The sequence below is a fragment of the Brassica rapa genome, chromosome A08 (genome assembly GCF_000309985.2).
Source record: "Brassica rapa cultivar Chiifu-401-42 chromosome A08, CAAS_Brap_v3.01, whole genome shotgun sequence".
Classification (NCBI taxonomy): Eukaryota; Viridiplantae; Streptophyta; class Magnoliopsida; order Brassicales; family Brassicaceae; genus Brassica; species Brassica rapa.
In genome coordinates, this window is record NC_024802.2 from 11040771 (window position 1) to 11065946 (window position 25176).

The 25176-nt window shown below is 34.7% G+C and overlaps 3 protein-coding genes and 2 long non-coding RNA genes across 6 annotated transcripts; 2 read left to right on the forward strand and 3 right to left on the reverse strand.

Moving 5' to 3' along the window:
• Nucleotides 1-250: 250 nt before the first annotated feature.
• Nucleotides 251-5515, reverse strand: LOC117127332. The gene is made up of 2 exons (XR_004450280.1): nucleotides 5272-5515; nucleotides 251-648 (listed from the first exon to the last, which is right to left on the reverse strand). It is a non-coding gene; the product is annotated as an uncharacterized LOC117127332 (long non-coding RNA).
• Nucleotides 5516-11473: 5958 nt separating this feature from the next.
• On the forward strand, nucleotides 11474-14693 carry LOC103834052 (purine permease 21-like). The gene is made up of 2 exons (XM_009110107.3): nucleotides 11474-13002; nucleotides 13140-14693. Exons 1-2 carry the CDS (start codon nucleotides 12972-12974, stop codon nucleotides 14294-14296), a joined length of 1188 nt encoding a protein of 395 aa, XP_009108355.2. The 5' UTR covers nucleotides 11474-12971; the 3' UTR covers nucleotides 14297-14693.
• On the reverse strand, nucleotides 14201-14981 carry LOC103834051. The gene is made up of 2 exons (XR_626388.3): nucleotides 14857-14981; nucleotides 14201-14775 (listed from the first exon to the last, which is right to left on the reverse strand). It is a non-coding gene; the product is annotated as an uncharacterized LOC103834051 (long non-coding RNA).
• A 126-nt stretch (nucleotides 14982-15107) lies between these two features.
• On the forward strand, nucleotides 15108-20174 carry LOC103834053 (probable starch synthase 4, chloroplastic/amyloplastic). 2 transcript variants are annotated; one of them, XM_009110108.3, is made up of 16 exons: nucleotides 15108-15368; nucleotides 15684-15972; nucleotides 16060-16144; nucleotides 16225-17254; nucleotides 17337-17388; nucleotides 17474-17596; nucleotides 17999-18074; nucleotides 18149-18333; nucleotides 18417-18611; nucleotides 18677-18748; nucleotides 18820-19029; nucleotides 19097-19222; nucleotides 19302-19451; nucleotides 19548-19609; nucleotides 19690-19765; nucleotides 19842-20174. In XM_009110108.3, the coding sequence occupies exons 1-16, from the start codon at nucleotides 15214-15216 to the stop codon at nucleotides 20019-20021; spliced, it is 3066 nt and encodes a 1021-aa protein (XP_009108356.1). In that variant the 5' UTR covers nucleotides 15108-15213; the 3' UTR covers nucleotides 20022-20174. The 2 variants fall into 2 exon arrangements, with proteins under 2 accessions (XP_009108356.1, XP_009108357.1); XM_009110109.3 differs by having other exon boundaries at nucleotides 16060-16141.
• Nucleotides 20023-23607, reverse strand: LOC103834317 (PR5-like receptor kinase). Its single transcript, XM_018653881.2, has 2 exons — nucleotides 20783-23607; nucleotides 20023-20702 (listed from the first exon to the last, which is right to left on the reverse strand). Exons 1-2 carry the CDS (start codon nucleotides 20967-20969, stop codon nucleotides 20104-20106), a joined length of 786 nt encoding a protein of 261 aa, XP_018509397.2. The 5' UTR covers nucleotides 20970-23607; the 3' UTR covers nucleotides 20023-20103.
• Nucleotides 23608-25176: the final 1569 nt, after the last annotated feature.

Consider the following 25176-nt stretch of genomic DNA (forward strand, 5'->3'; position numbering starts at 1 on the left):
TTACTAGTTTCAAATCGGATTATTCTTAACTAAATAATTTAAATCAACTAAACCAATCAAAAATCCATTTATATATATAAATTATTTTGTTGAACTTCTTACAACGAGAAAGTCAAATATTATTGACTAAACCACGACGTGAGGTGGATTGTGTTGAGAGACGACGCGGCTGTGTTCTTTTACGGAGAATCTGTTAAGTGTTACGATCACAAGCAGTTCTATTACATCGGAAGCTCATCGGAGAGCCACATTCAGAATCTGAAATTCTCTTACGGGATGACTTAGTTATATGTTGGCTAAAGCGTTGGAAAATATACAAGATCGGTGTATTCAGAGATACCCTGATTTGTACGGTTCCCATAATCGGATTCTAGCTTGTATGGCCGAGTCTAGTGTTCTATTATTCCTCTGTTTTTTGGTTAAATATATTATATCTAGCCTAGAATGATTAAAGGAAGACGACGACTGTTGCCCGACAGAGCTTCCACCGGAGGCAATGCATTTTAGACTAGACGGCGGAGGAGGAGAAATTGTGGCACCTGGTTTGTGGAGATACTCCGAGATGATGCGTGAAGTCGCATAAGGAGAAACGGAGGTTAACGGCTTTAGGAAGACCGTATCTTGTGTAGCAAGATGGGTTCGGGATGACTTCAATATGGAAAGATATATTCTGATATTATGTGTGTATCAATTCTCATAACTTCTTACCATAATTCTCTCTGTGTATTGTGTATATATTACTCTGTTTACACATAATAATATATTCATTCAGACCTACATCTTCCACATGGTATCAAGAGCCATCGATACTCTAAAAACCTAAAATTTCCTTTCTCTTGGCCGCTCTATTTTTCTCTTCTTCTTCTCTGCTTTTTTGCTTGAGCAATGGCCGCCAGCAATACTCCTTCTCCTGTCAACACTGACAACACTAGCTCGGTTGAAATCCTCACCGGCAACACCAATCAGTGCATCCTTCATGTCAATATGACAAACGTTGTGAAGCTCTCCTCCACTAACTACCTTATGTGGAGCCGTCAAGTTCTGGCTCTCTTTGATGGCTATGAACTCTCTGGATACATGGATGGATCTTCTGTTCCACCACCTGCAACCGTGATGAATGATGAGGGTATCTCTATCCCTAATCCACTTGTTACGTACTGGACACGTCAAGATCGGTTGATCTATAGCGCACTTCTTGGCGTTATCTCTCCGAATCTCCAACCGATGGTCTCGCGGGCTCAAACCTCTGCCGATGTTTGGAGTATACTGGCAGAGACGTACGCTAAGCCATCCCGTGGTCATCTCAAGCAGATCAAACATCAGCTCAAGAGCTGGACTAAGGGGAACAAGTCTATTGATGACTATCTCCAAGGTCTCACCATGCGCTTTTGATCAGCTTGCTATACTTGGCAAGACCATCGATCAGGAGGATCAAGTTGAGTACGTTCTTGAAGGACTTCCTGAGGAGTACAAGTCCTTAGTTGATGCTATTGAGGGACGTGATATTCCTCCAACCATGTCGGAGCTACATGAACGACTTCTCAATCATGAGGCAAAACTACTCTCTGCTACACCACTTCTCCTCTCTCCAGTCTCTGCTAATGTAGCTGTTAACCGCAACAACAACTACAATGGGAAGCAGAACAACAACAACAGTGGTCGTCGTCCCTCTCAGACCTGGCAACCGCAGCAGCAGTTTAAGCAGCAGCAACAACGCCCATCGAAACCTTACCTTGGTCGATGCCAGATCTGCAGTGTTCATGGTCACAGCGCGCGTCGCTGTCCTCAACTCCAACAATCAGCTGGATCAAATGTGAACCCCCCATGGCAACCAATGTCACCGTGGCAACCACGAGCCAACATGGCTTACAATTCCACCTACTCACCGGACAGCTGGTTGCTTGACAGTGGAGCCACCCATCACTTGACGTCGGATCTCCACAACTTGTCTCTGCACCAGCCTTATATGGGAGGTGATGAAGTAGTTGTTGGCAATGGCTCAAGCCTTCCGATAACTCATACTGGTTCCATGCTTCTTCCTTCTTCTACTCGTACTTTAAAACTAAATGATGTGCTGTGTGTTCCGCATATTCACCGTAACTTAATCTCGGTGCATCGTCTCTGTAATGCTAATCATGTGTCTGTTGAATTCTTCCCTTCATGTTTTCAGGTGAAGGATCTAGCAACGGGGGCTCGGATACTCCAAGGCAGATCCAAGGATGAACTTTATGAGTGGCCTACATTGAGATCCTCTGTTGCTTCCTATTTCGCAAATCCAGACACAAAAACATCTCTTGCTCAATGGCACTCTCGTTTAGGCCATCCATCTCTATCTACTTTAAAATTGCTTGTTTCCAAACATTTGTTACCTTGCTTTGATTCTGCTTTAAAAACTCTTTCTTGCAATGATTGTCTTTTGAATAAAGCTCATAAGCTTCCTTTTAATCAAACATCTATTACATATTCTTCTCCTTTGGAGTATATTTTTACTGATGTTTGGCAGTCTCCTATTCTCTCCAGTGATAACTACAGGTACTATGTTGTATTTGTTGATCACTATACTCGTTATAGTTGGCTGTATCCTCTCAAAACAAAATCTCAGGTCAAGGAAACTTTCATTCTTTTCCGGGCCTTGGTTGAGAATCGCTTTAACTCCAAAATAAAACATCTCTTCTCTGACAATGGAGGTGAGTTCTTAGCCTTGGCAGCCTTTCTTGCAGCCAACGGTATCTCACATCTCACTAGTCCTCCACATACACCACAACACAATGGTGTTTCTGAAAGAAAGCATAGACATATTGTTGAAACAGGTCTATCTCTCTTAACTCATGCGCAAATGCCTCTCTCTTACTGGCCTTATGCTTTTGCCACAGCTATTTATCTCATTAATCGCTTGCCATCTTCGCCTTTGTCTTTTGAAACTCCATATGCTAAGCTTTTTCAAACTCAACCCAACTATGCCAAACTTCGAACCTTTGGTTCTCTTTGTTATCCTTGGCTTAGGCCTTACTCGGCCAACAAACTTGAAAAGAGGTCTCTTCCTTGTGTTTTTCTTGGCTATTCATTGACTCAAAGTGCCTATCTCTGTTTGGATCCCACCTCTGGTCGTATCTATACGTCACGCCATGTGCGATTCAATGAAAATGAATTTCCATTTCCCAAATTGTCTGCTGCACCTAACTATTCTTCTTCAAGTTCTGTTCCTACAGGTATGCAGCAATCTGTTCCTCTCTTCCTTTCCAGGCCACTCATGAGTTCTTCTCCGACTACCGAGGTTGAGTCCCCGCAGTTAGCTCCATCACCGACGAGGGAACATTCCGCAGCGACACTTTCAGCACCATCACCAGACATCACTCAGCAATGCCCCTCACCGGCGACATCTCACACCTCTCAGCCACACCAACCTCAACCCTCACCGCCATCTCCACCTACTGAAGTTCATATCGACCCCTAACCTGAGCCTCCAGCTCCATTGTCTCCTGCTCAACCAGCACCAGCGAACCAACATCCTATGAAGACTCGCGCAAAGAATGCCATTATCAAACCAAACAAGAAGTTCTCTCTGTCAAGTATTGCCACACCGGCAACGCTTCGAGAACCGACAACTTGGACCCAAGCGATGAAAGATGACAAATGGAGGGGCTCGATGACGTCTGAGTTTAACTCACAAGTCAGAAACAGAACGTGGGATTTGGTTCCATTCAAACCGCATATGAACGTTGTTGGCTGTCGATGGGTCTACACTCTCAAGTTTCTGGCTGATGGTACTCTCGTTCGTCGCAAATCCAGGCTAGTGGCTAAAGGCTATCATCAACAACATGGTCTTGACTTCACTGAGACGTTCAGTCCTGTGATCAAACCTGCGACTATCCGTACTGTTCTTGGCATTGCTGTTAACAGAGATTGGCCGGTACGTCAACTGGATGTGAACAACGCATTTCTTCAAGGGAATCTCACTGAAGAAGTATACATGTGTCAGCCTCCGGGGTTTGTGGATCCTGACAAACCAAATCACGTCTGTAGACTTCGGAAAGCTATCTACGGTCTCAAACAGGCACCGAGGGCTTGGTATGTTGAATTACGAAACTATCTTCTCTCTGCAGGCTTTGTCAATTCACAAAGTGATGCTTCTCTCTTCATCTACAAGCGTAACAGTGACTGGGTCTATTTACTAGTCTACGTTGATGATATGTTAGTAACTGGAACCAATCAGGTGTTGGTACAACATATTATTGACAGCTTAGCTAACCGGTTCTCTATAAAAGATCTTGGTCAGCTCAGTTACTTTCTTGGTATTGAAGCAACACGTACAGCTACTGGTCTTCATCTGATGCAGAGGAAATATATACTGGATCTTCTTCTCAGGACCAAGATGACAGATGCTAAGACTGTTGCTACTCCGCTTCCCTCCTCTCCTAAGCTAAGCTTACACTCAGGTGCTCCTCTGGCTGATCCGAAGGAATATAGGATGGTGATTGGGAGCTTGCAATATCTCTCGTTGACAAGACCTGATATCTCGTATGCGGTGAATCGTCTCTCTCAATTTATGCATAAGCCGACTGAGGATCATTGGCAAGCAGCCAAGAGAGTCTTGAGATACTTGTCTGGCACGTCAACACATGGTATTTTTCTTCAGAAACAGGCACACCCACAGCTTCACGCCTTCTCTGATGCAGATTGGGCAGGGGATACAGATGATTATGTTTCTACTAATGCATATGTTGTCTATCTTGGTAATCAGCCTCTGTCCTGGTCATCGAAGAAGCAACAAGGTGTCTCTAGGTCCTCTACGGAAGCGGAATATCGTGCAGTCGCAAATGCAGCAGCTGAGCTGAGATGGGTGTGCTCCCTCCTCACGGAACTGGGTGTTCTTCTTCCACAGTGTCCCACTATATACTGTGATAATATTGGTGCCACATATCTCTCAGCCAATCCAGTTTTTCATTCAAGGATGAAACATATAGCCATTGATTTTCACTTTGTTCGTGGTCAAGTTCAGACTGGTCTTCTTCGAGTTGCTCATGTCTCAACTAGAGATCAGCTAGCTGATGGCCTCACTAAGCCTCTGTCCAGAACACGCTTTCAAGAGCTACGAAGCAAGATTGGAGTCACCTCACCTCCTCCATCTTGAGGGGGTGTATGGAAAGATATATTCTGATATTATGTGTGTATCAATTCTCATAACTTCTTACCATAATTCTCTCTGTGTATTGTGTATATATTACTCTGTTTACACATAATAATATATTCATTCAGACCTACATCTTCTACATTCAATACCACACGCCTTTGCTTTTCACAGCTTTTGTTCTCACCAGCAAACTGAAATAGAGATTAGTAGATTCATGAGGAGAAAGAGTTTGATCATGAGAGAAGGTCAGTTTTCCACCATGGCTCTAGGGCTAATGGTGTTGGTGAATGAGAAGATGATAATTGTTTTTTAATTATATATAAAAATGGATTTTTGATTGGTTTAGTTGATTTTAAATTATTTACTTAAGAATAAACCAATTTGAAACCAGTGGAAGCAGACATTATTGATTTCTGATTGGTTTTTGATTGGTTTAGTTGATCGGATTCAAGCTTGTATAGTGGTTTAAAGCAAACATTATTGATTTCTGATGCAACAACACTAAAATACTGGCTAAATAAATAAAGTTTCTTAGAGCCGCCATTTCAAGAATTCTCCAAGTTAAGTGAAAGCAGAAAAATCAAAGTCAAAAAAAAAAAAAGAGCTTAGGGAGCCTGCTCTGCTGTCCCTTTCAAGTTTCACCTGCATAGATATAAAATGGACATGACTATTTACCAATAGGGCTAAGCGAAATATCAGTAAACTAGGTCAAGATCCGCACCTTGTGCGGGGTAAGACTATTATTAAATAACAAAAGTTATATAATATTATTTAAACTAATAATGTTTTAGCAGAATAATACTCTACAATTTTAGAAAGAAATTGTAAATCAGAATTGTGGGTTTTATACAAACAAAAATAGTTTCATTAATTGTGTGTTTGAAATCTGACTCGGATTCGCAGTCGGACCAGTAAACCTGGTGATATGATCCGATATGTAATCTAGTTTGAGTTTTAGGAAAAAATGTGTTTTGAAATCAGACCGGACCAACCGATCCCATGACATGCTCTCCTAACCGGTTTCGAATTATACTAAAAAACGGATTTGAGTTAAACCGGTAAATTTGGTCAAAACTTGTCAATTCAGTAAAACCGGTGACCCGGTTCAATATTAAACCCCGATTTTCTCAAATTCAAGTTATTTTAAAAAAAAATCAAAAACAGTATTTCATTAAAATCATTTTAAAAAATACCTTTCTAAATAAATTAGTTTTCATTAAATTTTATACTATTTTTTAATTTTTAATTTTATTTTTATCATTTTAGTTATATTCTAATAATAATATATTTTATAAAAATAATTTTATAATTGTACATATATATATATATATATTCAATTTAAATTAGAATAAAACTCGGATAAACCGATTGGACCGGTCCGACAATGCCGAATCAATATCTCGTCCGGTTTTCAAAACATTGGGAGAAAACTATTATTTAAAAAATTGATAAAATCCAGCGACCCGGCTACCGGTTTAACCACTGGTTGAACCAGTACATAATTTTTACTTATTTTTAATTAATTGTTTTACTTGCATTACTAAAATCGGTTTTGTATTCTAATTAAGAAGCTATGTTTTTTATTAAATTTTCTAGATACATTATTAGGTTATACTAGATTTTTTAACCGCGCTACGCGCGGATAAGATATTATACGTATTTCTCAATTTTGAAAAAAATAATGTATAATATTGTATTACATTATTTAAAAAATATAAAATAAGACTACATAGAATAAATATATTTTTAAATTTTCTTTGTGGAAATCATTATGTTATTTGATTGTTCTACTTGATTCACATATTTGCATAGTTATTTGTGATAGATGAATAACTATATTTTTATTATCAGTAAATAATATATATTTATTATATAATATAAGAAAAATAAAGTTATTTACTTTTAAAACAAACTTGTCTCATGTTGGGGACTCGGTTATAGACATATCATATTCGAATGAGGCATTTTTTAGTTATCAATCTTCTTAACAGTCAAGAAACAAATCTGAATATCAAAACAATATCTCATACGATCTCTTTGTGGAATAATTGCTCTGAAGAAATTGAATTTATGCATCAAAAAGGACTGGAAATGGATGTGCAGATGTGTTAAATAAGTCAGCTTTACAAAGTACTATTCATAGTTCATATATCATTTATCTCCATCCTATTTTTTTGTCCACCATTTCTTAAACATCTTGAAATAACTGATGCTAATTAATAATAAACTTTTAGCTGGCAAAAAACATCAATTTGTCTAATTATCGCTTAATTTGTCTAACTGATATATATGCATTTCTCAATTCTAAAAAATAATGTATAATATTGTATTACATTATTTAAAGAATATAAAATAAGACTACATAACATAAATAAATTTTTTAAATTTTCTTTGTGGAAATCATTATGTTGTTTGATTGTTCTACTTGATTCACATATTTGCATAGATATTTGTGATAGATGAATAACTATATTTTATTATCAGTAAATAATATATATTTATTATATAATATAAAAAAAATGAAATTATTTACTTTTTAAACAAAGTTGTCTCATGTTGGGAACTCGGTTATAGACATATAATATTCGAAGGAGACATTTTTACAGTTATCAATCTTCTTAACAGTCAAGAAACAAATCTGAATATCAAAACAATATCTCATACGATCTCTTTGTGGAATAACTGCTCTGAAGAAATTGAATTTAGGCATCAAAAAGGACTGAAAATGATGTGCAGATGTGTTATCTAAGTCAGCTTTACAAAGTACTACTATTCATAATTCATATATCATTTAATTCTATCATTTCTTAAACATCTTGAAATAACTGATCTTAATTAACAATAAACTTTTGGCTGACAAAAAAAAAATCAAATTTGTCTAATCATCGCTTAAATATTTTATTAATATTGTCTAAGAAGCTTTCAATTGATATCATAGTTTAATTTTTATTAGTTTTTTTGTTAATTTCAGAGTTTTTTTGTATTTAAGATTTTTTTCCATATTAAGCTTATATTTCTTTCACATAATATATATATATCATAACAATTATCATCAAATCTGTTTTACTTATTTATTATTTTGTTTTTAATGAAAATATACTTTTTAAATAATTTAATTTAAAATAAAATTATATATAAATTTGTTGTATTCTAACAATTTTTTTTACCAAACAAAGTATCGGAGTCTTGAAAGTTGAATCCATATTATTGTAAATGTACATAAGAGTGTGATTACATATTTAGTGATTCTTGTATATGTGTCCAAGAAAGTTTCAATGGCTTAGTGGTATCTGCCATATATTTATGTCATACTAACCCGGGTTCGATCCTTACCATTGCATTGTTTTTTCATTTTTTACAAAAAATAAATGTGATGACGTGGCAACTTCGAACTTTCTGATTGGACGATTTTTTGTGCCTACGTGGACACTCTAAGGGGAGCTTATATCTCCCTTTTAGTATAGTATAGATAAGAAAAATGAAATTATTTACTTTTTAAACTAAGTTGTCTCATGTTGGGGATTCGGTTATAGACATATAATATTCGAAGGTGATATTTTTACAGTTATCAATCTTCTTAACAGTCAAGAAACAAATCTGAATATCAAAATAATATCTCATACGATCTCTTTGTGGAATAACTGCTCTGAATAAATTGAATCTATGCATAAAAAAAAACTGGAAATGATGTGCAAATGTGTTATCTAAGTGAGCTCTACCATTCGTAGTTCATATATCATTTAAGTCTATCCTTTCTTAAATATCTTGAAATAACTGCTGCTAATTATAATAAACTTTTGGCTGGCAAAAAAATCAAATTTGTCTAATTAGCGCTTAAATATTTTATTAATATTGTCTAAGAAGCTTTCAATTGATATCATAGTTTAATTTTTATTAGTTTTTTTGTTAATTTTATAGTTTTTTGTATTTAAGATTTTTTTCCATGTTAAGCTTATATTTCTTTCACATAATATATATATATATATATATGTCATAAAAATTACCATCAAATCAGTTTTACTTATTTATTATTTTGTTTTTAATGAAAATACACTTTTTATTAATTTAATTTAAAATAAAATTATATATTATTTTTTTGTATTCTAACAATTTGATTGATTTAATTAATTTGGTTTGGTGGATAACTTAAAAAGTTTTCATATGAATCGGGGAAAGCAAGCTTATGTTGTTATATTATATTTATTTGTGTATATGGAATCTATATATAATGCTAGTGTAATAAAGAAAGAACATTATTTTTTTGTAACTTCAAAAAGATACATTAGTACAATTTGAAATTATTCAAAATTGAATAAAATTGTAATTAAATAAATCTAATTGTTTTTTTATCTTGTTTAGTTGGATTCTCATGAAAATAAATCGATAGGTTAAACAAATGTTTCAAAATTTGTTGTGTTATTGTTTTGTCTATAAATTACAAAATTTAGTGAATTGATATATTTAATTATTGCACCCTTAAATAATATTTTATTAAGACATTAGAGAACTATGTTTTGAGTTCTTTTGTTAAAATTGTACAAAATCTATGCTTTTTCATATTTGTCACGGAAATTTATATGTTAAACTTACTTTTACAAAATTCTTAACTTTGTCACGAAAACAAAAATCTATGTTTTTTCATATTTGTCAATGTTCTCACACTTTCAAATAATATATTAGCTTAGTCACTTACTTTTTTTTATTTTACAAAACAAAGTATCGGAGTCTTGAAAGTTGAATCCATATTATTGTAAATGTACATAAGAGTTTGTGATTACATATTTAGTAATTCTTGTATATGTGTCCAAGAAAGTTTCAATAGCTTAGTGGTATATGCCATATATTTATGTCATACTAACCCGGGTTCGATCTTTTCCTTTGCATTGTTTTTTCATTTTTTACGAAAAAATAAATGAGATGACATGGCAACTTCGGATTCTCTGATTGGACGATTTTTTGTGCCTACGTGGACACTCTAAGAGGGGCTTATATCCCCCTTTTAGTATAGTATAGATATCGTAGACGACTTCCATATATTATCAAATCTTGCCTTGCTGCCAAAGTTTGTCATATTAAATATAAATTTCCTATATTTTCATCATTCCGATGTGTGTATCAAATATATTTTATTTGATTTTTAACTATCCCCTATTAAGTTAGTACTATTTAATTGTTTGATCTAAAAAGGAAAACATCATTTATACCTAAATAGATGTCAATCTCTTCCATGTCTCGGTACTGGTTTACGAAAATTAATATTAATATTCTATACCAACCGATTTTTTATTTAATTTTGTTGGTTCAATTAAAAATTTAAAACCAAACACCTTCTTCTGTTTTCCAATTCTCAGTTATATAGAGATTTTATGCCATAACTATAATGGCTACCAAGGTTTTATGTTGAATTTTTTCTTGAGAATTTAAATATTATAACTGTTACTCTAGACTAACAGAAGAACATGTCCGGTCAGAGTATGCTACAACACTCGACCTGTCAGAGGTTTGGGACGGACTGCAAGGACCTGATTGCAATGATAGAGCAGCCACAAGATTGGCCCAACTTCTCAACTGAGTTGGAAATCGTTCAAACTCTTCGGTTATGTTTTCCGGACTTCAAGATAAGCTACGTTCCAAGGACGCAGAATGAGATTGCGGATTCGTTAGCTAGGAATGCACGTTCTTTTCATAGATCCTTATGTTTTATTGGTTGTTCTATTCCGGTCTGGCTTCCCAGACCACCTCAAGTTTGAGTAATAGAATAGCCGTTTGTCGTTAAAAAAAAAAAAAAAAGAACATGTCCGGTTTTGTTTGTTTATCAATTTTTTCGGATGTATAAATTATCATCGTTGTTTTTAAATGTATAAACTATCATCATAGTTCTCTTTGTCAACTTTTTATGGTTGACCATTGTTTACCAACACCCTTGTTTATGGTTTAGTATCGTACTATTGTTTATCAAAAAAAGCTAAAATACCATGCACATGTTTATCAATCGCCAAGTTCTTATGATATCAATAGCAAGTTATGTTTTTTTTTTTAATGTTCAACCATAGTTTATATGTTTGTTACGGTATGTCATAAATCATATTTCGTAGTACTACATCCCTTTATAAAAACGTGATACACTTATATTTCCTCTAAATATTACATTCTCTAGCAATTGGATTTGGACAAACAAATTATGCAATTGAATTCTAAGCTGACACGTAAGCAAAATTAATAGCTTAATTGCGTGACACATCAGCAAGAACGTTTTTTAATTAGTATAAAATACAGGTTATAACTTTTCAAATGTTTCTCTATTAATATATAGGGGATTTTGATTTGATTCGTTATTCGTTTCGATTCAAAATGAAAAAGCCGGATATCCGTAACTCTACGAAGCAAAGCAAAATCTAAAAATAAACATTTATAAAAATCGAAACAAATCACAAATATTAATATTTTTAGAAAGAATATTCAATCCGATCCTCTGTATGTATAAAATGGATGCAATGAAGATCTTCTCCATCGTTTTAGCTATATGGGGCTTCTTTTCTTTTGTCTATCATCATTACCTTGATGAAATGAAGTTGATTAACTTCTACACAAACCATGTCGAGGAGGATACACAAATTTGATGGAATGTTGCATATGCATATATCCTATATAAAGCTCGTTTGTGTAATTTTTGTAGTGATCCATGCGAATGGGATGCATGTCTCTCTGTACAGCTTGAGCCTGTGTATCAACAAGGGCTGTTACTCATGGCTTACCATGTTTTCCCAAGGTTATTGAAGGTTCGAGTTGAGTTTCTTAACCCATATACATAGGTTTCTTAGTTTGAGGGATTAACCAATTAGAGTCGAAAGATTGCATAAAACTATAAGATATTTACCAGTTTTAATATAGCTTAGAAAGATGCTAACGCACCATTCTGATTTATGGTTTAAGCGCACTTAAGATAAACAGAGATTTGAACAAAATGTAAGTGAACATTAATAATGTAGCGAGATCCTCAGCCGTCCACTATTAAGTTGCAAAATAATTTAAACTTTCGTTTTGTAATTGGATATGCATTTAGATTTTGTATATCAATGTTGTATTCTTATGTTATGTTGCATCTAAATTTCGTTTGTTTTTTAAGTTGATTCTTATAACTAGATGTTGCATTTTAAGTTGATTTTTACATAAATATATTACATCTTAATGCAAAGTCAAAAATGTCCCAAAAAAACAACAGATGGGCATTTGCATCCAGATGTGCATCATACAAAAACAAATGTCTTTGCTTGGAAAGATGGGCAGACTTTCTCTGCCACGTTTTGGCTTAACCTCAGCATTATCTTGAGGAGAAAAAACTTCAAGACTAGCCAAAGAGAAAACTCAAAAGTGTGTTCCTAAATAATCTACATGTCTAATCATAAGAGAACGATAGTCACACGGCACAATCCTAAAAGAATTCATAGAGACAAGTAAATTTCAGTACTATCCAGCTTGAAAATCACACAAATTGTCTTTGTGTTATATTGATGTTTCTCCAGTAAGATGCAAAGGAAATTTTTCTGAGTAAATATTAGCTACACATAATTTTCATCTTGACTCAACTCATCTCTTGGTCAATAATAGTGCCATCTTCGAAAATTAAACTCATGACAAGATGAGAGATATCTATAAATTGAGCATTTACTTAATGTGGGGACATGTTACAATGAAAACTTTACAGTGATCGGTTCCTGATCACTAAATATATATAGCTAGCATTTGGTAGCATATTATCAACCAAGATAACTGATAATAATACCTAATACTCTAGCTCCTAGCTTGTCCCATCTCCAAGGAGGTATATTCCACATCCACCATGAAGGGTGATCAAGAACTACAAGTCATCGGTGAGTAAGAATAAACCAGTTCCTGAAGAACTACTTTATGGTATCTTATTGTTAAATATATGAAAATACCTTCCAAGTGACAACAAAATTACTATCATTAACTAATTTTTTTTGCAATATTTTCGCTCACTTACCAGTTCAGCAGGGAAAAGAACTAAATCCAACGGTTCAAGATGAAATCAACTCGGTCGGTAACAACCAAACAGGAGTGCCTCACTCAAACATATACAAACGGTGGCTCCGGGTGATTGCCTACACATTCTTTGTCATTTCAGGACAATCAGTTGCTGCAATTCTAGGAAGACTATACTATGACAATGGAGGAAAAAGCAAATGGCTAGCAACTGTAGTTCAACTTGTAGGCTTTCCTGTTCTGCTTCCATATCATCTCTTATCAATCAAAACACATGCAACAACTCATACAGATAGCAAAGCAGCCTCACCTAGAAACCGCGTATTAGTTTATGTAGTACTTGGTGTTCTTGTAGGAGCAGGTTGCTACCTTTATTCCATAGGACTGCTTTACCTACCCGTCTCTACCTTTTCTCTGATCTGTGCATCTCAGTTAGCCTTCAACGCTTTCTTCTCTTATTTCCTCAACTCACAAAAACTCACTCCAATCATTTTGAACTCTCTTTTGCTCCTAACTATCTCTTCCACCCTCCTTGCCTTCAATAATGAGGAATCAAATTTCAAAAAAGTAACAAGAGGACAGTATGTCACAAGTTTCATATGCACCATTGGTGCTTCTGCCGGATTTGGTCTAGTCTTATCATTACAACAGGTAGCCTTCCGAAAAGTGCTAAAGAGGCAGACATTCTCAGAAGTTATGGATTTGATCATCTACGTGAATCTAGTGGCCAGCTGTGTTAGCTTGGTGGGGCTTTTTGCTAGCGGGGAGTGGAAAACTTTGAGCAGTGAAATGAATAGCTACAAGCTTGGAAAGGTATCCTACGTTATGAACCTAGTGTGGACGGCTGTTATCTGGCAGGTATTCAACGTTGGTGGCACTGGGCTGATCTTTGAGCTTTCCTCTCTATTCTCGAATGCTATAAGCGCTTTAGGACTGCCTGTGGTTCCTGTACTGGCTGTCATTATTTTCCATGATAAAATGAATGGGTTGAAGGTGATTTCTATGATCTTGGCTATTTGGGGTTTCATGTCTTATGTATACCAACACTATCTTGATGACAAAAACTTGAAGAAAAGTATTGGAATCTCAACAGAAGAATCCTCTGACCCATCAGAAGCAGAAGGGTCAAGTGGGCAAAAGATACAGACTTCAGCGAGCTGAAAACAAGAAAGATGAACACAAACTATTTGTGTTGCAACTCAAGTGAAGTCTCAGCGTGATCTTTTTCCTTTCTGCATCATTGTAACAGTTAGTAGGTTTGGCTTGACAAAATAGTGAATTGCTGTGATTTAGTTTTGAGAAAAAAACTGTGACTGAGAATCAAATCCAAAATATGTTCTGTTTTTTTTCTTCCACAAGTCCATTCAAGGTCATCCAAACTCTAGAGGAAAAAACTGTGTGATAGAGTATTACTGAAGTGTGTATACCTTGAACACGAAAGTGATCAGTGATCACTCATAGAGGAAGAATACAGAGGTCCCAGGATCATCGCAAAGAATCTGAAAAACTTCCAACCACATTTAATAAATAACCTGATTCAAATAAATTTCTGAAACCTTGGTAAAAATCTGAAAGTATTGAGCCACAGAGCGCGAAAAATAGCAACAAGTCCAAGCAGAAGTTACATAAGACTGACCAACCTGTCATTGCGCAAAACAGAGAGAAGACTCAATGAATATGCACATACACATGAAGAAGAGACTGTACTAAGCTCTTCTTACCAGAACCAAGAACAATAAGTGTACTAAAAGACCGTTAAGTGTTAAGCTAACTATGGTTAAATCGAAGCTGCATCTGGAGACCATCTTTGACTTTTGAGTATTAATAAGGATTGGGCTTTGATGTTTCATTGGTCAGCGTCTCACTTCTCTTTACCACCGTTAGAGTTGGATATTGTTTAAGATACACGTGGCGTAAGCACGTGACCTACCCTGAAGCACATGACTTATAATGTAGATTTTTATTTTTTATTAATATTTATTATAAGGCAAGTTTAAGATATTACAAAGAGAAAAAAAGAACAAAACCTCCATTGAAGCAAAAGACTAACTCATCTTTGTTCGTTTCGTATCTCATCAATGACGACGACGAAGCTATCAAGCTGTTTCTTAACCAATGGATTAGTAGGAATCTCCTGCAAAAGAGAGCACGGAGGTTCTCCTCGATTTTTCTATCTCCCTTCTCGTCGATTGCTTCCTGCTTCCTGTAAGATCCGACAACAACGTGGTTTCGAGTGAGTGTCTTTTTCCTCGTTCATGTTCTGTTTCTTTGTTGGGTTTGATGATTAGGTAAGAATTCAATCGAAAGATATAACCTTTTTCTCTAAATTTGATGAATCTGTTCTTTAGATACCTTGCGTGGTGTCGTTTAATCTCACCTCTGAAACTTATCTCTGGATTCCACTTTTGAAATATTCAAAAGTCTCTTTTTTTCTCAGCTTGTGTCTGAAAATTAGATTAAAATGTTGCATTTGATTTTTATGATATGACTGTGGTTTGTTATCTGGATGCTAAGCACAACTCTTTTGATATCTTTGGCACATTCTCAGCTCTAATAAAAGACAAGATATCAAGAAAGGCTCTCCTGAACCAATCATACCCATTAACTCAAGTCTTCAGAGCAACAGCGATGAGGAGGACTCACAACCTGATAACGGTTCAGCAGACACTATTCATTCCACGGTAGAAACTAATCGTGTGGATTCAAGTACTGAAAACAGAGATGGAGATGTACAGAAAAGTGAAGTTACTCGGCTTAAAAACAAACATACAAAGAAGAAAGAGAGTGATGGGCAAGACTTGAATGTTTTGACCGTTCCTGAGGTTGCAAAAGCTTTGGTAATGGTTTCATTTTAGCATTGATGGTGTATTTTTGCAAAAGAGTCTTTTCTTTTTAATAGCTTTTGGTAATGTTTTTTTTTACAGTCCATTAACAAAAGTGGAGGCGAGCAGTTCTCAGATGGACAGTTTGGGGAGCTAATGACGATGATAAGAAACGCTGAGCAAAGTGGTTTTTGTGTCTCTATTTTTTATTGTTTTTTATTTTCTTAATATTTTGAAATTCATATATTAATCCATGATAACTGACAGATATTCTCCGGCTTGACCAAGCACGAGTCAGCGCTCTCGCCGAGCTTAGCAAGATCCTAAGTGAAAAGGAAGCATTACAAGGAGAAATCAATGTTCTGGAAATGAAATTAGCTGAGACTGACGAAAGGATCAAAACCGCTGCTCAGGAGAAAGTACGCGTAGAGCTTCTAGAGGAACAGCTAGAGAAGCTTCGTCAAGATATGGTTTCTCCTCCTCCTGAGAGCGATGGTTACGTTCTAGCTCTCAGCAATGAGATAGAAACGTTGAGGATAGAGAATCTGTCTTTGAGAAACGATATAGAAACGCTCAAGTCGAAGCTTGAGAGCGTTGAGAATACAGATGAACGTGTGGTCGTGTTGGAAAAGGAATGCTCCGGTTTGGAGTCTTCTGTGAAAGATTTGGAGAGTAAGCTGTTGGTTTCTCAGGAAGATGTTTCCAAGCTTTCCTCTCTCAAAACCGAATGTAGTGATCTTTGGACAAAGGTGGAGAGTCTGCAGATGCTGTTAGATAGAGCTACTAAACAAGCGGAGCAAGCGGTTTTAGTGTTGCAACAGAATCAAGATCTTAAATCTAAGGTTGAGAAGATTGAGGAATCGCTTAAAGAAGCCAATGTTTATAAAGAATCATCAGAGAAAATCCAACAGTACAATGAGCTGATGCAGCATAAGGTGGAATTACTCGAGGAGAGGCTAGAGAAGTCTGATGCGGAGATATTCTCCTATGTTCAGTTATATCAAGAATCGATCAAAGAGTTTCAGGAAACACTCATGAGACTGAAGGAAGAGAGCAATAGAAAAGAGCCGAGAGATGAACCGGTTGATGACATGCCTTGGGATTATTGGAGTCGTTTGCTTTTAACTGTTGATGGATGGCTGCTTGAGAAGAAAATAGCAAACGATGATGCAGACTCGCTGAGAGAAATGGTGTGGAAGAAAGATAGAAGAATCCACGATACGTACATTGACGTCAAAGACAAGAGTGAACGTGAGGCCATCTCTGCATTCCTCAAGCTTGTATCATCTCCAACAAGGTAGTAAACACCTTGGAACATCGCTTTCCTGTTTTTAGTATTGGAATAGTAATAATTTTTCTCCATCTGGTGTTGATTATAGTCAAGGATTGTATGTGGTTCACATTGCAGCTGAGATGGCACCTGTAGCTAAGGTTTGTTCAGCTAAAACCCACCTGAGAACTTGTGTTGATTTTCAGCTTTTGTCATTCCTAATTTCCTTTATGTTAATTCTTATAGGTGGGCGGTTTGGGGGATGTTGTGGCAGGTCTTGGTAAGGCATTGCAAAGAAGAGGTCATTTGGTGGAGATAATCCTTCCCAAATATGACTGTATGCAGTATGATCGCGTCCGTGACTTAAGGGTAATGTTGTTGCTGTAAATCATAAGAAGACTTAAAAAAATCAGTATCCTTGATTAGGCTGGGCATTTCGGGTATCGGTTCTAGTAGGCTAGGGGATCCATTTACTAATTGACATATTTTCAATTCGGGATTGGTTTGTGTAGCTTTGGTTTGGATAGTAAAACTAAGAGCCGGAAAATACTCGGAAAAAAAATTGGTTTCCATTTGGTTAGATATATAGATATATATATATATATATAATTAATATTTTAATATATTCGGGTATACATTCGGTTCTCGGTCCGGTTCCGGTTTGGTTATTTTGGATATAGAATTATAGGAACCATTCGGGTATGGTCTGGTTTTTGGTTCGGATTATTTTGCCAAGCCTATTCTTGATGATGGTTGATATATTCACTGCAGGCTTTGGATACTGTTGTGGAATCATACTTTGATGGGAAGCTATATAAAAACAAAATCTGGATAGGCACTGTTGAAGGTGAGGAGGACACTTTGATTTTATTTTACTCTGTTTCCTTGTTTGACATCAAAGTTTCTTCTGTCTATATAAAGGTTTGCCTGTACATTTCATCGAGCCTCAACATCCAAGCAAGTTCTTCTGGAGAGGACAGTTCTACGGAGAGAAAGATGATTTCAAACGCTTCTCTTATTTCAGCCGCGCTGCATTGGAGTTGCTTCTTCAGTCCGGCAAGAAACCAGACATCATACATTGTCATGACTGGCAAACAGCTTTTGTTGTACGGTTTTGTCTTTAATCAGTGGCATAAGTCTTGTTGGTGTAGGATACCTTTTAAAGCTCTTCCTGTTTTTTTTATTACAGGCTCCGCTTTATTGGGATCTGTATGCTCCAAAGGGGTTAGACTCCGCAAGAATATGCTTTACATGTCACAACTTTGAGTATCAAGGTACCTCATCTGCTTCAGATCTTGGATCATGCGGCCTTGATGTTAACCAGTTAAACAGACCGGACAGAATGCAAGATCACTCATCTGGAGATAGAGTCAATCCTGTTAAGGTAAATGGGTTACAAGTCTTAACATAAACTAATCCTGTTACTCACCTCTTATCTCTTTGTTTCAGGGTGCTATCATTTTCTCAAACATTGTTACAACTGTGTCCCCTACTTACGCTCAAGAAGTTCGAACATCTGAGGTACATTGGTATTTGTCAGTATTAATCAAACAAAGCTTTTAATTTTAATCGGTCTTTTTGTATATTGACAGGGAGGAAAGGGACTCCACTCAACACTCAATTCCAACTCCAAGAAGTTCATTGGGATCCTTAACGGCATTGACACAGATTCGTGGAATCCAGCGACGGACCCTTTCCTTAAGGCTCAGTTCAACGCTAAAGATCTACAAGGGAAAGAAGAAAACAAATACGCACTTAGAAAGCAGCTTGGACTCTCTTCAGCAGAGCCAAGACGGCCTTTGGTAATATTCTTATTGATTGATGGGAGATACTTGAGGCATATTGATTCATTTATTTTATTATACTTAGGTTGGTTGCATAACAAGATTAGTGCCACAGAAAGGAGTTCATCTAATCAGACATGCTATTTACAGAACGTTAGAGTTAGGTGGACAGTTTGTTCTTCTTGGTTCTAGTCCAGTGCCTCATATTCAGGTAATAGTAACCTGTCTGGTCTCTGATTTTTTTCCAGTTTCATTGTTTTAAGCTTTGATGCATTTTTGGTTTTTATTAGAGGGAATTTGAAGGGATTGAGCAACAGTTTAAGAGCCATGATCATGTCCGGTTGTTACTCAAGTACGATGAAGCTCTGTCGCATTCGATCTACGCAGCATCTGATATGTTCATCATTCCTTCTATTTTCGAACCTTGTGGACTTACACAGGTTACTAATTACAAAGACATTATCTCTTAAGAAGGATCATGAATGTCACTAAGTAACTGTTAAATCTATGTTCTCTGACTCTTTCTCTTGCACCAGATGATCGCTATGAGGTATGGCTCCATTCCAATCGCGCGTAAAACAGGTGGCTTAAACGACAGGTAAAAAAACCAAAACTTAAAGACCTTGTCTGGAGGAAAACATTACTATCTCTTAGATGACATTGGTTTACTATTTTCAGTGTCTTTGACATCGATGATGATACAATACCAACTCAGTTTCAAAACGGGTTTACATTTCAAACCGCTGATGAACAGGTAAGCTAACGATTCTCTCTTCTTTTAGTTTTAGTTTGGTTTGGTTTTATATCTGAAGCAAGAAGTGTTAAAACAGGGTTTGAACTACGCGTTGGAGAGGGCATTTAATCACTACAAGAAGGATGAAGAGAAGTGGATGAGACTGATGGAGAAAGTGATGAGCATAGACTTCAGCTGGGCATCATCGGCTACGCAATACGAAGAGCTCTACACGAGATCAGTGGCCAGAGCTAGAGCTTCTCCTAACCGCACGTGAGTTTTTTTCACGTGCCTCCTCATAGAGATTCTTTCTTGTAACACACTCATATTTATTTAGTTATATATATATAAAATCTTCTTTACTTGTTCATAATAGAATAACACTCTGGAGGTTGAATCACATTCAAAAGATTTATGCTCCCTATGTTTATATCGAAATGCACAATCTTCGGTACACAACTATTGTGCAAGTACTCTAACCCACGAGCAACACCTACCGCAATGTTGTATAAAGTGTTCCAGTTCATCTTTGTGGACATATTCGCAGAAATAAACTTGTCAAGGGATCCATTCGGCATGAAGTCATAAATAATAGCTCTCTTGCTCCCTTCATAGCAGAATCCAAAGAGAGAAACAATATTAACATGAGATGCTCTACTCATGCTGGCTAATTCTTTGATGAAATCTTCTCCATTGCCCTTTGACTCATTCAAGATCTTGAGTGCAATATCTCTCCCCGTAGCATCAGGTAATTTTCCTTTAAACACAGTTTCAAATCCCCCTTCTCCTAGAGCATGAGTAAATGACTTTGTCATCTTCGTCACTGTGTCATAACTATATCGTTTCAACATTACCGCCGCTTCAATGTCCTCGTCCTTCGAATGACTCTTTCTCTTTGCACTCAATATTACTGCAATTGCAACAATAATGCTTATCAAAGCTAAAGCTGCTAAGCCTCCTGCAAGATAAAAAAAAAAGCAAGGCTTAGGTGTTATGAACATGAATAAGTAACAGAGATTGAGATATCAAAGGTGGTACCGATTATGAGTTTTAATCTCCGTGCAGGAATTTCTGCAAAATGTATCAAATGAAAATTGTGATCATTAAAGCAAGCATACACACAACACACTGCGAATATATTTTTTCCTTGGATAAAGAAAACAAAATGAACTAACGTTCTCCTCCTTCTCCTCCTGCTAGTGGAACGGAGATTCTGTTGCATCATGCGAAAGAAAAAAACATTATTACATTACATATATATATATATATATATTGTAATCACATTATACGTATATATCAATTGGATGGGTGTGTGTGAGTAATGCATATACTCAATGGGCGACTAAGAAAATATCAAAATATGCTAAACTAAAAAAGTTATTTCAACCTAGAGAAAATACACCATGTTCGGATAACAATTTATAAACTCTTAAAATAATAAATATATAAGATACGAAATTGTTATATATTAAAAACATTGGAGTTTCATAGTGTTTAAAATGTGTGATTTCATTTATATTATACAAAATTAGCTACAATATATTTACAAAAACATTTCAATAAATATTCTTGTGTGCTGGTTTGGTTTGAGTTGTTAAACATCATTATTATTTATTTAAGTTATTATATTATTTTTCAAAATCATATATGTATATATATGTATATATATATATATATATTAATTATATCTAAGATATTAGTTATATTTAATTTTAACTAGTATTTTGAAACCTGGATTGGACCGCCCAGTCGAACCATGACTCTTTCTTCTATAAGATTATGGGTTGTGTTAAAACATGTATTTGAATTCAGCCGAAAAAATAATTAAAAATCGTAGCTTACTCGATTCAATACCAAAAATCAAAAAATAATTCTTTTAAAAATATTTTGAAAATATTTTATGTTGTCTTAAATATTTTTTTAGCAAAATTGTAAAATATTTTTCACCAATCAAACATTATTTTTTACCGCTTACTTAATAAAATCACACTTATTCTGCATAATGTATGAATTGAAGTTAAACCGCACTACAATTTTATTTCATATTGTTTATATTATCAATGTCGCGATTATAAGATCCTTAGAATCTAGAGTTTGGGAATTATTTTCTTTTTTTTAGTTGGGTTTTACCACTAGATTTAGGATCTAATGTTCGGGTTTAAAGATTAGTTTTTTAAGACTTGACCTTTGAATTTAAGTTATTTCATAACACAAAGACTATTATATATATATATATATATGATAAATTGTATTTTTATAAGGTTTTAGGTCCATACATTATTCCATGTCGAAAACCAAGTAAATATTATTCCAAGACCAATGTTTCACTAAACTGTACCTGAATCCATCTTTTGTGTCTTAACGCATAATTTCTACTATCAATCAAAATGTTCCCAAAAACAAATATAAAAATGGCAAGACCAGGGCTGTGCCTGAATAGAGGCATATAAACAAGGCCGTGCCTGAATTAAATCATATAAAGCATGTGCTTTGGAGTCAAACAAAATTTATATATTTAGGGGGTCATTTATAACAAAAGCTTTAGATAGCTCTAATGGTAAGGACCTTAGGATGCATAGTCGAGGTTCTGAGTTTGATTCTTTAATTTATAGTTCTACGTAGTGCTGGGTTCGTGGGTCAACCCGCCTCGATCCTCCCCCCACCGCGGGTCGAATTATTTTTCGATTTAAAAACTCGATCCGTATACAAAAAATTTTATATGCGCACCCTTTTCGCCAACCTGTGAGTAATATTAATTATATTAAAAATAGTTATTTTAATTAGAAAAGAGTTCACATGCAATGAAAATATCATAAAGCTATAGATATTAACACATTAAAAATATGAAAAGAGGTACTATGTCGGAGCTGATCTCTGGCCACTAGCCAATCCAAGAATTTGAAAATGCCACCAGAGAACAAAAATTCAATTTTATATTTTAAAAGCACCGGGGAATCCTAAATTTTAATACATACTCTACTATTATTTTGAGATTTTTATATGAAAGCTCAATATTTATAAAATCAAAACTAAATTAAGTGTAATTTAATATTAATAATTTAATCTTGTTGTTTTGGAATGATTTTGAAGATTCTGAAACTAAAGTTATAGACTTGCATACTTACAAATAATAATAAATTTATGTTAATATTTTTGTTTACAAATTGTTTTTCAAATTATATACGCATTTTTTTGTCAAATTATATACAGATTTTAAATTACGGAAAGTATACAAATGAATAACATTATTTGAATTAGCTAGCTGTCTTAATTGGCTTAATATTTGTAGAGTATTTAAAGGAAAAAAAAAACGAATTTAATTGTATGTGAATGTCTAATTCATGCATCTTCCCTTCTTCTCTGTTGTGGGAGAAAGAATATGTAGAAAATGACTAGCATACAATAAGTGGCCTCATATACCTGTCGAAAGATCGACCATAAAGTATATATCACAAACTCCTAAGACACATGAAAAAGTATTGGAGGCAAGATTATCTTAACTGCCAACCGACATTATTCATTATGTTAGTGGAAATCTCTAGAGAGCCGGCAAAAGATATTTTAGAATGTGAGCTGCCATTTGTCAACAACTCACGGGAACTGTTTAAGAAAAGTATACAATTACCAGAATAATTACATACTAGGTTAAGTAAGATCCGCGCCTTGCGCAGGATGAACATTATATATATAAATTATTTTATATATTATATGTTTATAACATATTATGAAATAATAAATATATATTGAATAATTTAAAAGTCATTATCTACTACTTATATAATTAAATTGGTGCGAACATATAAATAAATTTTATAAATTTTATAAATCTAAAAAATATTTTTTCTATTTGATATGATATATAATTAAATTTAAATGATAGTAACATATATATATATTATATTTTAATATTAATATTTATTAGATGATGCTTTTTGGTCATATTTTTTTATCATTTGTATCTGTTATAACAAAAAGTCTAAATTAGTGATAACAAAATTTTCATTGTGGGATTAATGATTTAAGTAATTTATAATATTTTAAACAATTTAGTTGACAATATTTTTACAATTTTTTTATCAAAAAATGTTCAAAGTAAATTTCAAAATTAAGATATTTATGTATTTTTATATGGCATATAGTTTAAATTAAAATGATACCTATATTTATATATATTTTATTTTTGATACTTATTAAATGAGACTTTCAACTTATATTATTTTTTAATTATTTGTATCATGTCATAACAAAAGTTTTAAATCATAGATCACAAAATTTGAATGTGAAACTTTTAACAGTTTTAGTAATTTATACTCGTTTTTAAAAATTCAAAATACAATATATAAATAATGTTTTTAATTTTTATTATATGGTTACTATGATTGTTTAATTTATTTTAATAGTTTAGAATTAAACAAATATAATTATAATACACACTTAATTTTATCAAATCTTTATTATTCAAAATTATTAATTGTCATATATAGTTTAGCCACATTAGGCAATTCCGTAATCTTATTTAAGGAAATAATGAAGCACATTAATAATGTATTTATTGTGGTTTAATAAAAAGCTTATTATATATTTAGATGGACCAACATATTTCTCTAAAGATTCTAAGAATCATTCTAGTGATGACACGTGGCTACAAAAAATGTTGCAATGCTCACTACAAGAAAACGTAGCAGTAACAACGGCGTTTTACGAGGAAATAATTTCCTCGTAAATTTACATACGCTTTACAACACAATTACGACGAGACATAACTTCGTCGTAAACTCCATGGTAATTTACGACGAAACGTTTTCGTCGTAAAGTCAATGTAAGTTTACGACGAAAGTACGTGGAATGCGAAATAGTTGTAAATGTTACATCGATATTACAACGAATCGTGTTACCGTTATATAAAGGTGAAAACGTGTATTCAGTGTGCTTTAACTTACCTAAATTCGTTGTAAACGCGTTGTAAATTTTCTATGTAAAATTCATGTAAAACTTACCATATTTCTCTATATATATGTCATTTCCCACAACTCTCTTCCTCACAACACACAACTCTCTTCCTCACAACACACAACTCCTCATTCAGCCACCAATTACTATTTCGAAGATAACGATAACGAACATGAGTCATTCGTCTGTCTGCCAATTCAGTGGAGCGACAAGGAGAAAATGGAGGGAAGTGCAGTTGGTTTATACTTGAGTGGAACCTCCGACCATCGTCAAAGGTTCCTCTCAAGTACAAACCAGCTGCACTTCCGTCCACTTTCTCCTTGTCGTTCCACTGAATTGGCAGACAGACGAACGACACAGGTTCCTTATCGTTGTCTTAGAAATAGTAAATGGTGGGTTAACAACGCAATTACGACGAACCCAACGAAACCAAATTTCGTCGTAAACGCCATGTAATATTACGACGTAAGTACGTCGAAAAG

What these genes read in the sequence shown, in the direction of transcription:
- LOC103834052 (XM_009110107.3), top strand. Translation starts at nt 12,972, where the DNA reads ATGAAGGGTGATCAAGAACTACAAGTCATCG. An exon ending in TCAAGAACTACAAGTCATCG is followed by an intron (nt 13,003 to 13,139) that starts GTGAGTAAGAAT and finishes CTCACTTACCAG; the next exon opens with TTCAGCAGGGAAAAGAACTA.
- LOC103834053 (XM_009110108.3), top strand. Translation starts at nt 15,214, where the DNA reads ATGACGACGACGAAGCTATCAAGCTGTTTCTTAACCAATGGATTAGTA. An exon ending in ACTGGCAAACAGCTTTTGTT is followed by an intron (nt 18,334 to 18,416) that starts GTACGGTTTTGT and finishes TTTTTATTACAG; the next exon opens with GCTCCGCTTTATTGGGATCT. An exon ending in ATAGAGTCAATCCTGTTAAG is followed by an intron (nt 18,612 to 18,676) that starts GTAAATGGGTTA and finishes TCTTTGTTTCAG; the next exon opens with GGTGCTATCATTTTCTCAAA.
- LOC103834317 (XM_018653881.2), bottom strand. Translation starts at nt 20,969, where the DNA reads ATGATGCAACAGAATCTCCGTTCCACTAGCAGGAGGAGAAGGAGGAGA. An exon ending in GAGATTAAAACTCATAATCG is followed by an intron (nt 20,703 to 20,782) that starts GTACCACCTTTG and finishes TTTATCTTGCAG; the next exon opens with GAGGCTTAGCAGCTTTAGCT.